Source organism: Ahaetulla prasina, chromosome 3, assembly GCF_028640845.1.
Source record: "Ahaetulla prasina isolate Xishuangbanna chromosome 3, ASM2864084v1, whole genome shotgun sequence".
NCBI classification, from domain to species: Eukaryota; Metazoa; Chordata; class Lepidosauria; order Squamata; family Colubridae; genus Ahaetulla; species Ahaetulla prasina.
This window is the reverse complement of record NC_080541.1, coordinates 135,568,237-135,585,185: the sequence shown is the minus strand read 5'-3', so window position 1 is coordinate 135,585,185 and position 16,949 is coordinate 135,568,237. Positions and strand designations below refer to the sequence as shown.

Genomic DNA, 16,949 nt, shown 5'->3' with positions numbered 1-16,949 from the left:
GATATAATTACTAATAAATCTCCAAAAGAATCTCATTAAATGTTTATATCTTTTATAATTCAGTCATCAAGTGATAGTTGAGGTAAGCAATTATATATAGCACTAATCTAGACAAAAAAGTGCTTTCTGTATATATGGGTCTGAAGAAAATAATAATTTTAGCACTGAATTGTTTTGTTTTGTTTAAAGAAAACCTTGTTATAGTACTCAGAAAATCCTAATATTGTAGGGGTTTTTTCCCCCCTTGATAGAGAGCTTTTGTGAATTCTGCTGAGCTTCAGTGAAAGTAGTTTGCCACTTCACTTCACTTCACTGTATGACAGAAACTTTTCTACAGAGCATTTGAGTGAAAGACTGCAAGCCAATGGGTAAAATTTATAGAATTTGTTATAAACATCCAGAAGGGTTTGGTAGAATTTGGTTATCTTGCTGATCTCATTATAATTAACATTTTACAAGCAAGAATTATGACTAGTATAAACAAACCAAATGAAGGAATATCTTTTCCTGGTATTATTTTTCTATAGATCCTTTACCTCTGTATTAAAGTATTAATGGTCTTATGTTTAGTTGGTTATATACAAATAGACAGCCCCTGAGATACCATATAAAAAGGGCAGAATACTAGTTTCCTAAGCGATAATCCAATTTAGCAAAGTTTAAAGATAAAGTTTAAGATTCAGAAAATAAAAGTTTAATAATTAAAGAAACAATAGATATTGCAAGTGTTGACTGGAGTATGCCCTTGATAGGTCCATTTCATGTGAAGATAATGTTTTCAATTTCAAATTGCCACCTTGGCTGTTAACCTTGATACTGAAAGATGAAGACCTTGAAAGAGATTATTTTGAGAAGTATATACCCCAGATTTTACAAATATTTATATTACATTCTCTTCATATTTTGAGTTTAAGGCAAATTTGCAAATTTTACCACATATTATCTGTCAAAATGTCAGAATTCTTTGCTTTCAGCTACTACGGATTTATGGAATTAATATCATAACACAATCATAACACAAGTAGAAAAACACTTTGATCAACAAAACATATCAACAAACTATGCTCATTAAAAATTGTCAGTATTACCTCATATAACAGACATCCTAGAGACCAGATATCTGATTTGAAGTTATATCCATTTTCATGGATTCTTTCTGGAGACATATAATAAGGTGTTCCCACTACAAAAAATATAAATACATAATAAACAAAAAAATAAATCAACTTCAAGCAATGTATATTCCATCATTTGTCTTGAAAAATTACTATTCAATATTTGAATGCAAAAGAGTAAAGTTCAGTAAGTGAAAAATTATTCCAAATAATTTAAGCTTTGTTTTATGAAATTAATTTCACGATAACCTAATTAAAAAGTAGCAAAGTTTTCCATAATTATCAATAAATCAGTTCAGCAATTTAGTAATTTATTATTATATTAACATTACTAATGTTGTCAATCTGATACTTATAGAATTCCGTATGAATATGTTTATTTATGCAGCATTTATTAAATAAAAACATATCTATAACTACAAGGGTTTCCCATTTATTTTTATTTCCTTCACTAACTAAAACTCACTAGACAAGATTTTGGTATGTCTACATCCTGTCTTAAAAGCATAGACAACTTTCAATTCCATCTTTACATTATTTAAAATAAGAGAAAAATGTTGTTTTAAAGATAATCAATACATATTTTTTAAAAGGAAATGGCATCCTCATGTTATTAAGGCAAATCTTTTTTTTAAAAGACTTTTTCCTAAAAGTATGGGTTTATGTGTATGTGGAACTGTATGTCTATCTATCTATAATTACTTTTAAAACATTCTAATATTTGCCAATTCATAAAACAATAATCAACTGTAATTACTAGAAACAGAAATGGAAAAACAAGAGACAGAAAAGTTTAGTAAGGCATATTTCATCCTGTTCTAAGAGATATTTCATATGGGATAGCAATATGAATAAGGTCTCTTATAAAGCACATACACCCTGGAATATTGATTCATTATCGCAGTTTCAGAAATAATTTTGTATATATCTGTATAACTATGTACCTAAATTTTAGTTCTACATAAGATGAAATGTAGTAGAAATTATTTACATTTCCAAATTGATAACTGATGAATTTGTTTTTAAATAAGCATGGAAACATTTCAAATCAATCATTGCCACAGAACATAACTTGGAATGTACATTATCTTGAAATATGTTGAATATTCTAGTTGTAAAAAACAATGGTAACTTTAGAATAAACCTTTTTCCTTTGCTTTTCATGTCACAGCCTTATAGCAAATCCTCATATCAAGTAATAGAAACTGCAATTTTAGGACCTTTTTCAAAAGTGACAACCAAACACAAATTAACAGGGGGGGAAAAACCCTACCTTACCAAAAGCAAACAAATGAAGTTAACATTTTTGCCTCTGCATTCTTAAATGCACTCTTAATTACACAAGGCCTCATTACACACAGGTGAAGGATCAATAAGCCAACCACACCAACACAGTAGAACCTTTAATTTAAATGCATTTTAAAAACAAGATACAAAAATATACTCTGAATATAAATTGCAAACATGCCAAATCAATTAGTCTATTATTTGCATTAAGAATTTATTATCTAAACTTTCAACATTAGCAGCACTTCTGTGAAGCATGATATTATAGTGTAGATATAAACTTTTGTGTTTACCTAATGGTTATTTAGGGACGTGGTGGCTCAGGAGCTAGGACCTTGAGCTTGTCGGTCGAAAGGTTGGCAGCTCAGCGGTTCGAATCCCTAGTGCTGCCGTGTAACGGGGTGAGTTTCGAAAGCACGTAAAAATGCAAGTAGAAAAAATAGGGACCACCTTGGTGGGAAGGTAACAGCGTTCCGTGCGCCTTTGGCGTTGAGTCATGCCGGCCACATGACCATGGAGACATCTTCGGACAGTGCTGGCTCTTCGGCTTTGAAACGGAGATGAGCACCGCCCCCTAGAGTCGGGAATGACTAGCACATATGTGCGAGGGGAACCCTTACCTTTACCTTTACCTTTAATGGTTATTTACATGGATTTCAATATAACGTAAGTACCACATACTTTTTCTTTCCAGGTAAGCAAGAAGTTGCAACTAAAGTAATTTCCTTATGTCTGGACAGGAAACTGCTATTCAGAAAAATTTCCAAGTTAATATTATCTGTGTAGTAAGACTATTCTCAGAGCAGTCTCAGGTCCAATACACTCTGCTTGAACCAGGTGAATCAATGACTGCTGGCAGTTAATGAAGGGACAAGCATTATTGGAAGAAGGGACCACAGATGGATAGATAAGGCACATGGAGAGCAGCTCTTGAATGGTATTGTGACTGAAAACCTAACCCAAGTGATTCTTAGACTGAGTCTCCTAGTGTCCCGGTGGATATCACTCAAATGTTGCGAAGTAGAAATTATGCTTGAATCACTCAGGAAGGGGAAGGATTGTCTATGATTTATCCAAGTTTTCTAGTATTTGCAGGACAGCACTATCCAACGCTAGGCAAAAAGGAGATGGCTGCCAAAGATTTGGAAGACAAGGTAAGAGAGTAGCCCTCAACCTGTTTTCAATGGTCAGATCCAGGTAGTGTAGGCAGAACAGATTCATCTGAGGAAGATGAATTAACCATCAAGTCAACAACAAGCTGTGGGTAGAGTGACAACATATCAGGTGTTCAGAAAGAAGAACCCTCTCTTCTCAGGAACACTGATTGGTGAGCAAGGTATGTATAATTGTCCACAACACTATTTGTGTAAATCAGATCTATCTGCATGTCTTTTCTGGTTCACGAACATAGTGCGAAACTCTTCTCTGAGCTACAACTAAGCAAACACCATATTTTTTCTTCTGAGCATGGTCTCATATATGAAGGTAGACAAACATGCTCATACTCATCAATACTAAAATCAGGACTCTGACTTAAATTGATTCACTAAATGACAAGAAGCTGCCACATTCAGCAGATCAAAAAGATATAGGCCTTGAGGCTTCCGGTGGCAACGCAGGCTTCGCGGACGTTCCTTTGGGATCGTCTGCCCTGGGTTTCGTCAAACCGTCCCTGACAGCGTACATGGGCTGTCAAACGGTTTGGGATTCCCTCCCCCGGATGAAGGGGGAGGGAAGAGTGGTCAGGATTTGGGTAGAGCTCCCCGGGATCCCCTGGAATTTAACCAGGGGATCGAAGGGTGAGAGCTCCCCTTTAGCCTGACGAAGCTCCGTGCCCAGGGTGCTTCTGTTTATACAGAACGAGAAGCCGCGACCATCTCTGTGTCAAGATTTATTCCTAAAGAGAATTCAACACAGACAGAACAGAGCAGGAGGACTAGCAAGAATTTGCAAGTAATAAATCTTAACTTCAGCTCATAAATAGCTTTCCTTTGAACTAACTTTCAACTTGAGTGGATTTAAAATGGCGTTTGCAATAAACAAAGGAAAACGAAACTATAAAGAAGAAGAATATAACAAGCTACTTTTACAAGAACTGTTAATGATTTTTTTCTCCTTTTACCTTTTTCTTTATCACAATGTTTAAGAAGAAAAGTTTCTTTTTCTCTTTTGGTAGATTTTACAGTTTATGAATGGCTCTTAAGCAAACAGAACTAACTATTAAAATCTTGCAAACTTTTTCATTTTAAATACGGAAACTTTTATTTTTTACTTTTTTTTTTTCTTAATAGAGAATTTGCAAGTAATAAATCTTAACTTCAGCTCTTAAATAGCTTTCCTTTGAACTAACTTTCAACTTGAGTGGATTTAAAATGGCGTTTGCAATATACAAAGGAAAACGAAACTATAAAGAAGAAGAGCATAACAAGCTACTTTTTAAAATGAAATGAACAAGAATTGTTAACGATTTTTTTCTCTTTTTACCTTTTTCTTTATCACAATGTTTAAGAAGAAAAGTTTATTGAATTTTTTTTTCTCTTTTTGGTAGATTTTACAGTTTATGAATGGCTCTTAAGCAAACAGAACTAACTATTAAAATCTTGCAAACTTTTCATTTTAAATATGGATCTTTTTTTATTCTCTTCTTTTTCTTTTTTTTAATAGGAACTTTTGAGGCTTATCTTTTCTTAATAAGTTTTTAAACAAGAGATTTTTACACCAATATATTAAAGATTGGAAGCTTCGTTTGCATGCTGATAGGGCTCTTCGAGGCGGCGAAATGGAGCTGCCTGAAAGCACCCTATCAGTGCTCAAACACTTTTGCTGGGAAGCTTCTGGGGCCATGATCTCGCGACTTCAGACGCGACTTCAGGCACCCATCTGCTTTTGCTAAGAATGGGTGCCTGAAGTCCCATGAGATCAGGGCATCCAGAAGCTTCCAGTCTGTGCTTGAAAAGTGTTTGCATGCCAACGGGAGGCTTGAAGCAATTTGATTTCGCTGCCCCAAAGCCTTCCATCGGCATCCAAACACTTTTTGCTCCGAGATTGGAAAGTCTTTATTGTTAGATGTTGTTGATTGGTGAGCAGATGGAGGAAATGTGTAAGGAAATGTGTAAGGAAATGTAAGATAGAAGACAAGGGAAGGAGAATGCTTAAGATGTGATTTTGATGGTATTTTCTTTTTTTAATATATATACATAGGGTTTAATTTTTACAACTGACTTATTTTGGGTATATCACTATTTGATATATGTGAGGTATAAAGGAATGGGAAGATGGAATATTGTTTAACTTTTGGAGGACAGATAAAAAATTTATGGATGTAATGTTGGTATTTGGTTAAATAGAATCTAATTGTTATAATTGATATATTTTGGATATAAGTTATAATTTTAATAATGTTATTTGTTAGATGTAAGGTAAATTGAAGAAATATTAATATTTGTAATGTTATTTGATTTATGTAAGTGATATTTTTGGAGATTGAAAATGTGTAAGGAAATGTGTAAGATAGAAGACAAGGGGAAGGAGAATGTTTAAGATGTGATTTTGATGGTATCTTTTTTTTTTTATATATATATATATATATATATAGGGTTTAATTGTAAGGTAAATTGAAGAAATATTAATATTAGCAATGTTATTTGATTTAGGTAAGTGATATTAAAGATATGAGAAGATAAAATATTGTTTACTTTTGGAGATTGGATAAAAATTTAAGAATTTAAGCTGGAAATATGAATTATGTTTGGGACACTGTTAAGGAAGAAAGGTATATTATAGAAGAATTTTTGATGAACACTGGAAGATGGAATATCGTTTTGGTCTTGATCGATGAAGATTGGATATATATTTGGTCTTAATTGATGAAGATATTTTATTGATGAACTGAAAATACTAACTTAATTGGAAGATTCTGAAGATTTTAGGAGTGGAATGGACTGATATATAATGGACTGGAAGAAGAATGTCTTTTTTTTTGTTTTTGGAAGGGGAGTTAAGGTCTTGACTTATGTTGTATTTTAATTTATGATTGTTAATTTTATACCCTGTACTTTGTTCTGGGAAGTCTCGGGGGGTGGGAGGGGGGAGGGGGGGAGGGGGGAGATGAAGGATCAATGTAAAGGAATGATTGAAGATATGTAATTAAGAAATAGAAATAATCTGAAATGAAAGCGGGGCTGCTCAGCTGCCATTTCAGAAGGGAATGGAGAGGGAGAGGAGGGAGTGAAGGAAGAAAGCAGGTAGGAAAGAGAGAGGTAGAAAAAGGGGAAAGGAGAGGAAGAAGAAAGGGGAAAGAGAGAGGGTTAGAAAGGGTGGAAGAGAAGAGTAGGGAAAGAGGAGAGGATGTAGAAAAGCGAAGGAGAGGAAGGATGAAGAAAGTAGAAGAAAGTAGAGAAGGGAGGAGGAAGGTTTGTTAAGGAAGGAAGTGGTAGCTGGGCAGGTCCGAATAAGTAACAAATGAAAGTTAATGATTAATGTTGAATAAGAGACTGTATATTGAATAGGTTGTTGGAAAATGAAAATAAAACTTTTTACAAAAAAAAAAAGATATAGGCCTTCTAGCTATTTCAAATCCTTTCATATTTTTGATACTGTGTCAAAAATTCTCCAACAAAGGAGCTCAGAAATTTAAACAATCCACTGGAATTTAGGATTTAGCATTTTGAAAAGGCCACCTAATCCAATACATCTCTACTGATGAATTGCCCAACTAAGCTGTTGTGTTCTGATTAAACTCTAATCATGCATATCGCTTCAGAAGAAGAAAAAATAAGTAATTCTGATTTCAGTTTAAGAGAATTGCTGAGAAAAAAAAACTTGGCAAAGCTCAGCCTAACAATGAGGTTTACAGGGTCGTACTTTTTCAAAAACAAAAATACCTTTTTAACCAATCATTCTCCAAAACCTATTACTGCATTAAAGAAGTGAAGATATTGATAATATACAAAGAAGATTTTGCAGAATTTAATTCAAAGCACCCCATCGGCGCTCAGACACTTTTTGCCCAAAGATTGGAAGCTTCGTTTGCATGCTGATAGGGCTCTTCGAGGCGGCGAAATGGAGCTGCCTGAAAGCACCCTATCAGTGCTCAAACACTTTTTGCTGGGAAGCTTCTGGGGGCCATGATCTCGCGCGACTTCAGACGCGACTTCAGGCACCCATCTGCTTTTGCTAAGAATGGGTGCCTGAAGTCCCATGAGATCAGGGCATCCAGAAGCTTCCAGTCTGTGCTTGAAAAGTGTTTGCATGCCAACGGGAGGCTTGAAGCAATTTGATTTCGCTGCCCCAAAGCCTTCCATCGGCATCCAAACACTTTTTGCTGGGAAGCTTCTGGGGGCCATGATCTCGCGCGACTTCAGACGCGACTTCAGGCACCCATCTGCTTTTGCTAAGAATGGGTGCCTGAAGTCCCATGAGATCAGGGCATCCAGAAGCTTCCAGTCTGTGCTTGAAAAGTGTTTGCATGCCAACGGGAGGCTTGAAGCAATTTGATTTCGCTGCCCCAAAGCCTTCCATCGGCATCCAAACACTTTTTTGCTCCGAGATTGGAAAGAGGACTCACCGAAGCTGCCTACTGTTCCAGAAGTGGCAGATAGTCTTGGTGAGTCAGAGAAGCTCGTCCTGCTCTGGTAAGAAGCCTGTTATTAGAACACAGCAGCCTGCAATTACTGCAGGTTCAAGTCCGGCCCAAGGTTGACTCAGCCTTCCATCCTTTATAAGGTAGGTAAAATGAGGACCCAGATTGTTGGGGGGGGGGGGGCAATAAGTTGACTTTGTAAATATACAAAAAATAGAATGAGACTATTGCCTTATACACTGTAAGCCGCCCTGAGTCTTCTGAGAAGGCCGGGATATAAATGTAAATTTAAAAAAAAAAAATTTGGGGGGGAGCACCAGGAACAGGCAAAGAAACCACAGCAGAGAGACTGGAGAGCAGACAGCTCACTAGATCTTCACAAGTTAAGTGAGTCTCCACAGGTCTGCCGGCCTCCCAGTGGGAGGGGAATAGGCAGGGTGAATTTTGCCAAGCCTCTCGTTGTTTGTAAGGATGAACAACTGCCATGGTGCTGCAACATTCACAACCTTGGGACTGTGCCATAAGTACATGGGGGGATTATGTCGCAACTTCGAACGATCACTAAGTGAATTGTCGTAACTGGGGGAATACCCGTAAATAGGGTAATAGCAGGAAATCTTGACAAAAGATCTCCTCTTGCTTTGAATCTCACTGCACCAATAAACACATTTCTTGTAGAAATAATAAGTTTCTACCATAGGCTGCATTAATCAAGCATTCAAACCAAAAACAAAGACTGACACATTTGAAGAACTACATTGTTTTGTAAAGTAATCTATTAAAATCCCATTCAACAACTGCCATCAAAATCAGTCATAACAAAACAAGCTTAATTTTGAATGAGCATTTTTCAATCCATAGAAATGAAATTTATTTAACAATTAAGCATATTTTAATCTATATCAACAGACAGCTGAAATGCTTTTAATTAAAAATACATCAAATAAAAAGTTTGCTGCATATGCAGTACTCTAGATATATAGCATTAACTTCCACTTTTAATTATAAAAAGAAATCTTTCTCACCTAGAGAATGTGCAGCTGTGGTTTTAGAGCTGAAAAATCTTCCCAATCCAAGATCTCCAAGTTTTACTACTCCTGTAGCAGTAATGAATACGTTTGCTGGCTTGATGTCTATATGAAAAAACAAAGTACTCTATAATACTATACCTTTAATAGAAAAGAAGCCCATTATTAAATATTATATTAAGTATTATTGTTTGATCAGTTTGTTTCCTTTTTAAAAAATACAACAAAAATATTTTAAATTATGTGTTTCATCTGGTGGTTAAGACACCAAGCTAGAAACCAGGAGTGTGAATTCTAGTCCCACTTTAGGCATAAAAAGTCAGGTGGGTAAATTTGAGCCAGCCAGTCTCTCCCTCAGCCCAGACCATTACATAGGATTGTTGTGGAGAAAATATGAGGAGAAAGGAGTATTAGGTGATATGTTATTAGATGATATGATATTAGATGTTCACTGCCTTGGGTTATTTATAAAAACCATAAAGTTGAGATAAAAGTATCTAAAAATTATGAGCATTTATATATCTAAATTATATCTGTGACAAGTAATATTCAAACTTTAAGTACAGTTGAATTTAACATGCAAGTTACTAATTAAAATAAATGTGTTTATCTCTGCACTAATTTTAGGCTGAAATCCTTTATCCACTTTTTAGGGAATAAATGCTATGAATTCAAGACGACTTGCTTCTGTAAAGAAATAGATTTAATTTCATAGTTCTGTTTAGTTTTCTAGATAGTGAAAAACTGATGCTCTATGGGTGGTAACAATGACTTTACTAACCATGTATCAGTTTCATGATAATTATAAGAATAGTCATGATAATAACCTAGTAACATAATTCATTCCCTGAATGTTTTGGGACATTTCCAAATTTATCTGGATGAATATTTAATTATTAATGAAAGCTATGCTTCTAAATGTTCAAATAAAAAGTTTATGCAAGGGTTGATATAACAGCTTAACTCATTTTGAGAACAGATTATGCAACTGTATAGTTTTCTCTATTATTTAATATCATATTAAATCCATTCAGATTACCATTGACCTGTCTGTCATATTCTGAACAATTGCTTATGTCCAGATATGGAACTCTTCTCTTGAGACACCTGTCTGAAAGCTACCTTAGTTATAAAACAAGATTTAGACTAAGTTGGTTTAATTTAGTTTTTATACAATCTTAAATCATAATGAGGTCATCTTATTAATGTCAGAGGCAAATGAATTTAACTAACCTATTCTGGATCCACCTCACAGTGACTTTCAACCTCACATGTACATGTCTTGCTGTCAGAAATTATTTGCTCTTATGTGTATACAATTTTATAAACAAACTTAATGGCAAAACGTGAAATATGCATATTTAATACATATTCATTACAAGTTACTCTTATTTCATTGGCTGGACTTCATATCCTTCTAGAAAGAGAAAGAACTGAAATTAAAAAACGGTGAAATTTCAAACAAATTTTACAAAATAAACTACAGTCCATTTGAAGCCCTATTCTAGGATGGAGAGGAAATCTTACTTATTCAATCACTGTGACTATATCACACTTTCCAGATATGTTAATAAGTTATTATGACTTGAATCTCATCCAATTTCTGTCCTTGATGCCAGTTAACTTAACTACCAATGGATAAAACTGCTCACAACTATACTGATTTAGATGAAATTTCTTGACGAGCAATCCATAAGAAATAATAAGATATATAATAATAATGAATTTTCTGTCTCCATCCAGGGCATCAATGACAAGGAAAAGACAATCTTTACTGCATCTATGGCCAGTGATGGAGCAACTACAGGAAGTATGCTTCCCTTCTTCCTGCAAAAAAGAAAAGTTTGATCTAAATGCAGGCTGTTGGTTTAAGACAGGGGTGTCCAAACTTGGTCCCTTTAAGACTTGTGGACTTCAACTCCCAGAGTTCCTCAGCCAGCTTTGCTGGCTGAGGGACTCTGGGAGTTGAAGTCCACAAGTCTTAAAGGGACCAAGTTTGGACACCCCTGGTTTAAGAGGTATAATCTGGCCTCCATCCACTAGTCATAGATACCATCAAAAGGGCTATTGGATTTTGTATGCGTGCATACATTTGCACAGACCGAAATGTTTCAGTTTTGGAAGTGTTACCTGTTTTGTATAGGTCTTCCCATGTAATCAAAAGGCAGGGTACAAATTTTCAAGATACATAAAAATAAGATTCTACCATACATAAAACAGCATGCATATGAATGTAGATTACTTATTTTAAGTCAAATTATATTATATACACCTAGACATACATGTTTGTAGCTGATTGGGGCAGCTGATAAATCTCATTAAAAAAATAAACAGAATATAAGTAGAGAATAGAAAATTTTTAAAAATTACATACATAAAAATGTCTTTTACTTGCCTATTTCAACAAATAAGAACAACTGGAAGGGGCCATCACTTGTCTTTGTAGCTCATGTAATATATACTGCAGTCCCTACATTCGTACAACATAGTTGGGATGAAATGCAATTTATTACCTCGATGCATGACACGCCGGGAATGCATGTGTTCCAAGGCACTGCACAGCTGAACAAAGTATTTCCAAACTGTCCTTTCCGGGATCAGCCTCTTCTGCTTCTTAAAATGCTTTGAAATAATAAAATAATACTGCAATCTGGATTTGATATTCAAGTAATGATGCAGAGGATTATTAAAACGAACAAGCCTTCAGCTTTTCAATCGAGAAATCATTAACACAACTGAGGAGGGAGGACCATGTTTAACAAAGAGAGAGATAGTTCCTCAGGGATGCGCTCTGGATGAAAAGAACAAGTATTCAAGAAAACAGCTTGGACCAAAGAAAAAGTCTGATAGGTCCAGATGAGACTGGGAACTTATGTGTAACTTAAGCTGAACCCTTACTTTCACAGGTGATAAGCCCTCATTTGGTTATGTCTATCTCTCCCCCAACCCCCAATTCTAATAAATATAATTAGGTATTAGATCATGGCTTAGAATAATGTGAATGACATAGGCTCACACAGTCTCCTCCTGCATTCTTCAGAACAACAGCATGTAAGAAATAAGTTGCTGTTTCAACTGTTTAATTAGTCATAATTTAACATTGTTTCTGAAACTTAAACTGCAGTTAATCTTAATAATCATTGGTTGAGATTACATACCATGATTTAATCTACACTGCGATTTAAGTCTAGCCAGTGTTGTTTCAATTCTTTTTTGTTTTAGATATATTTAAAATATACATTGCCCTTCCTCCAAGAAATGGGTTTGCTCCAGTATTTCCTTTTAACATCCCTGGAAGAACAGCTTAGGCTGAAAGAAAAATGCAATTGAGTCTGTCCGTATACAAATACCAAAATGATTCTCATTAGATAATATTTAAAGTGCACCTACTTTGTACTCTCGTTCACAGGAAGTGAATGAGAAACACTAAATGGTGAAAGATCAACTTATCTCAAAAAAGTTAAACTAAGGAAGGACTATTTGGGAAACCCATCTGAAACTAAAACTAAAGAAGTTTTGCGATTCAGAATTCAGAAAGACACAAAAAATATGTGAAAAATATTTTCCTCAAATTTTCCATTAGGAAAGTGCCAACAGAGAAAAATCTGAAAGTGGAAGGATTGAGACTGGGAGTTGAGACTGTCTGATCGTAACTTAACTTTACTAAGGATCTTCAGTAACAGCATTTCAGCAAAGATTATTCCAGTATTCAGTGATTTATTCCAAAAACTTTTGTAAGAATCTATGAGAATCGTGAGTATACTTGATTGCTTGGAACTGCTGGATGTTCATGCCTTTTCATTGCTCTTCATCCATCATTTAAGCCAGTCCACTCTGCTTTCTATGACTTCAGTATTTACTAAGAGGAGCAACAAAGAACCTTGAATTGTTTTTATTTATTGTAGTTTCCTTTTCCCTGTACCTGGTACAAGCCAGAGCATGATAGATAAGCAATCTAAGGATTGCATTTTGGCCCCTCTTGCTTCAGTAGTCAGTTTGGTCTAGTGGCTGAGGCACCAGCAGACTTTGAGTTCAGATTCTGCCTTAGGTATGAAAACCAGCTGGGTGACTTTGAGCCAGACACTCTCTCTCAGCCCAATTTACCTCATGAGGCTGTTGTTGTGACGAAAATAGGAGAAAAAAGTATTATGTGTGTTTGCCACTTTATTTATAATAATAATAAAGCAAAAAAAATCTTTAAAAATACACCCTCAAGGAGTTTTCATTCCGGCCCATCAATTTCTTTCTTAACCAATTAAATAAACCAGGCTTTGATCATAATCCAGATCTAAATACAGGTATTACTGATGGTTTGATCAAATTAGCTTTGGAAGCAAATCTCATTAGCTTGGCTTGTGGCAAATGAAACATTTATTAGTGGGTAAAAGAAAAGAGTAGTAGGGAGAAAGTTTCATGCAATAGAAAACAGGAAGGTGGAAGGTTTAATCCTGTAACTTGTTTTTTAACCCTCAATTGCAATTTGAGAGAGCAAGAGAGTGATATTATGGCTGCACTTTCCTTAAGACAAGGCAGCAGCATAAAATATTTTAAAGTATTTTATATTTATTTTAATATCATTTCCTTTTACAATTTTTAAGAGCTCAAATGAGGCAATTAAATGCCAGTTCCCTGAATGGTGCCATTGCTGAGACCTGGATTGAATCCAAACAAATTCTGTGAACTGTTGTCCCTATAGCTGAAATTTGCATATCAGAGAATTGTTTGATGTTGACAAGAAGACAGAGACCAGAATTCTTTTTATATACAAGTGAATACACAGCTTCAAGAATATGAATATAAAGCGTACTTCTTTGTTTTTAAAATTATCCCTGAAGATTTTAGCATGTACATCTAAACAAACGTCCCTAAAAATAACAACCCCTTACAAAATGCTTACCTATCTGGATATCCCATCCCTTGCTTACATCTTTAACAGTATAATATGCATTTGTATCTGTATTCTGCTTTGTGTTCATTTGTGTTGGGATACTGCATGGAACACAATCACTATTACCACCACTCAAAATTGGCTATGGTAAATTCCCATTGTGGTAAATCTAGTCACATAGAAACGTAACATCAAATATCAATTTGTTAACCAAATTTCTAAATCTTTATTTGCCTGACCTGAATGGAAAATGTCTAAAAAAAGATCTGCATGGCTACTTCTTTAACCTGCAAAGAGGAGCTGTTGGATCAGGAGACAAACTTAATTTGAGCTGAAGGCAACACAAGCTAACTTGGACAATCATTTGTTTACTAAATGTTTGAAGTGATGATGGTGCTGAATTAGGAGATTTACAGCCAGTTGTGCCTGTTGTAGCACCCCCACAATTACCAGATCACAATTTGGGAGCTTGGCAACCAGTGTACATTTATGAAGTCGCAGCGTCCCATGGTCACGTGATTACCATTTGCAACATTCACTGCCAGCTTCTGATAGGCAAAATCAATGGGAAAGCTGGCAGGAAATTGCAAGCCATAGTCACATCATTTTCCTTAATGACTACATGAAATTTACTTAATGATAGGAACTGCCAGAAGTGACATCATAAATTGATACAGTGTGCTTTCTTGCTTTACGACCGGGTTGCTTAGCAACAGAGTTTGCAGTCCCAATTACTGCTGTAAATAGAGAACTATCCATACTTCCATCTTTGAACTTGAGTGGTTACTAGCGATAGTTAAGAGGAATTCAAAACTGACTGAGCATAGATGACCAAAAAAAAATCAGCTTCACTGACAGTGGCAATACAAAATTTAAATGACTATGCCATTTACAACAAACTAACCATCTTTGTTTGTTTGTTTTAAAGATAAAATCCAATGCATCCAATAAAAACAAATAAACATCGAACACCACAACAGTAAAATCCAAAGCCTAAACTCATAATGCACTATATAGAGCAGGCCTGTCAAACTGGTGGCCCATGGGCTGGATGCCTCATGCCCAAGCCACAGCCACCCCAGCTCTGCAAAGGCAAAAAAGTCACGATATGTTACAATCAGTCACATGATGCAATCAGGTTTGACCCATGATATAGAGTTTAGTAGAAGTTTTAACAACAAGGGCATACTTTGTATGGTTTTATGTTTGAGCATCGTGGAAGGAACACACATCTTTGATCCTCTAAGACTGCTCTTAAAATCCTCCAATGTTTCAATTTTTAGAAAGGTTCATCCACAGCATGGATGAACAGTGGAAATGACTGGCAAATTGATGTAACTCTATTATTAGGAAAAGTAACATAATATGATTTGGTAAAATAGCTCCATGTAATAGTAGGAGCTGGAAAACTAAGTGGTCAGAGATTTAGGATAGATGGTGGTAGATTACTGCCTGGCCTAGCATATCATTGGATAGCACTATTTTCATAAATTATAGTCATTTAATAATAATTCGAAGTTGAAACAGCACTGAAAAAAGTGAAATTACAAGTGGTCCTCACACTTATGACCGTTGCAGTGTCCTCGTGGTCATGTGATTGGAATTCAGATGCTTGGCAAATGGCATGTATTTATGATAGTTACAGCATCCTGGAATCATATGATTGCCATTCATAACCTTCCCAAAATAATAAAACTAGACACAACTCACCATGACTGAGTCACTTAATGATAGAAGTTCTGGTCCCAATTGTGGTCGTAAATTTAGGACTACCTATATTATCTATCTGAATCATTTTGGTGTTGCAAAATAAAAAAAATGAGATAACTTGTCTGGGTAAGGATTTTCTTATTCAGCGCCCTTCTGTTTAGTTGAAAATAAGACTTTTTAAATAGAATATGGTTTCCTCTCATAATCGTGTATGAGTGTATACACAGAGAGAGACAGAGAGAGAGAGAGAGAGAGAGAGAGAGAGAGAGAGAGTTTGTAACTTATATGTTTACCAGAGTCATTTTAGAATTGGATGGCTGGAACAAATCCAACAAATAAATTTTTAAAATGATACCTTTGATTTAAGCTAAAATTTTTGGAAGAAGAAAGCAGCTTAATGGCATTTGACCATCAAGTACTGTAACCATTTCTGCAAAAAGCAAGTATCTCGCAGTGAGTTTACTCCATCTGTCATGGGCTTTGAGACACAAACTGGAAACCCAATAACACTGTGAGATATTTAAGGGGACTTCTCTAACCTGACACCTTCCAGATGTGTTGAGGTTTCCTATCTGGAGAATACCGGGCCACATAATATTGATTTAGCAAGACAAAGGAAAGCTGGCAACTTAGAGAAGCCAAGTTAAGTGAGAATATGATGAGAGTTCTAAACAACTTAAAGAGGATAATTACTTAAGAAAGGGGAAAATGTGGCATTTTTGATATAAATTAACTGGGTTTTCTTGAGTTAGAACCCAACAACATGTGTAGGGAAGACAAGGGTGTCATAATGGGAACAGCATTGATGCATTAGCCCCTCATTTTTTGTGTGTTCTTTGTAACACTGCACAAATGCCACCAAAAGGGTGAAACTGGCAATCGCAGCCCTGCTGTCGTCATTCTGAACAAAACAGGAAGATCATTATATTAAGAGCAGACAAACAGGTTAGCAAATATTCCTTTTAGCACGTAAGTTAAGAACTGGCATTCAAGTAAACAGAAATGGTGTGTTATCTGCTGTGCCCACAAATCTCTTTGAAATAATGGCTATTTAAAACAAAACAAAACCAAACCCAAAAAGTTGGCCTAATAAAGACACAAAAATCAACATCAAACAATAATTAAAGATAGCTTCAGAACTCTTAGCAACAAATACACGAGTAAACAATCCAAGGAATTATTTTTATCTTCCTTAGGAAACTCATCACCATCTTGAGGTCTTGCGATCTAGTCTTATAGCAGCTTCATGCAGGACAAGAAATATTATTTTAAAAAGAAGATCTGAGAGTAAATTTGGAGGGGTATGGGGCTTGTATGAATTGCGATTTGAGGAGGATTGT

At 35.4% G+C, this 16,949-nt stretch overlaps 1 protein-coding gene across 1 annotated transcript in view; it reads right to left on the bottom strand.

Moving 5' to 3' along the window:
• NEK7 (NIMA related kinase 7) overlaps nt 1-16,949 on the bottom strand; it is a 74,371-nt gene that overhangs the window by 17,529 nt on the left and 39,893 nt on the right. The window contains exons 6-8 of the mRNA XM_058175487.1: nt 11,525-11,633; nt 9,009-9,116; nt 1,089-1,183 (exon numbers count right to left, since the gene is read on the bottom strand). Coding sequence (XP_058031470.1) covers nt 1,089-1,183; nt 9,009-9,116; nt 11,525-11,633 — 312 coding nt within the window. The remainder of the gene's footprint in view (nt 1-1,088; nt 1,184-9,008; nt 9,117-11,524; nt 11,634-16,949) is intronic.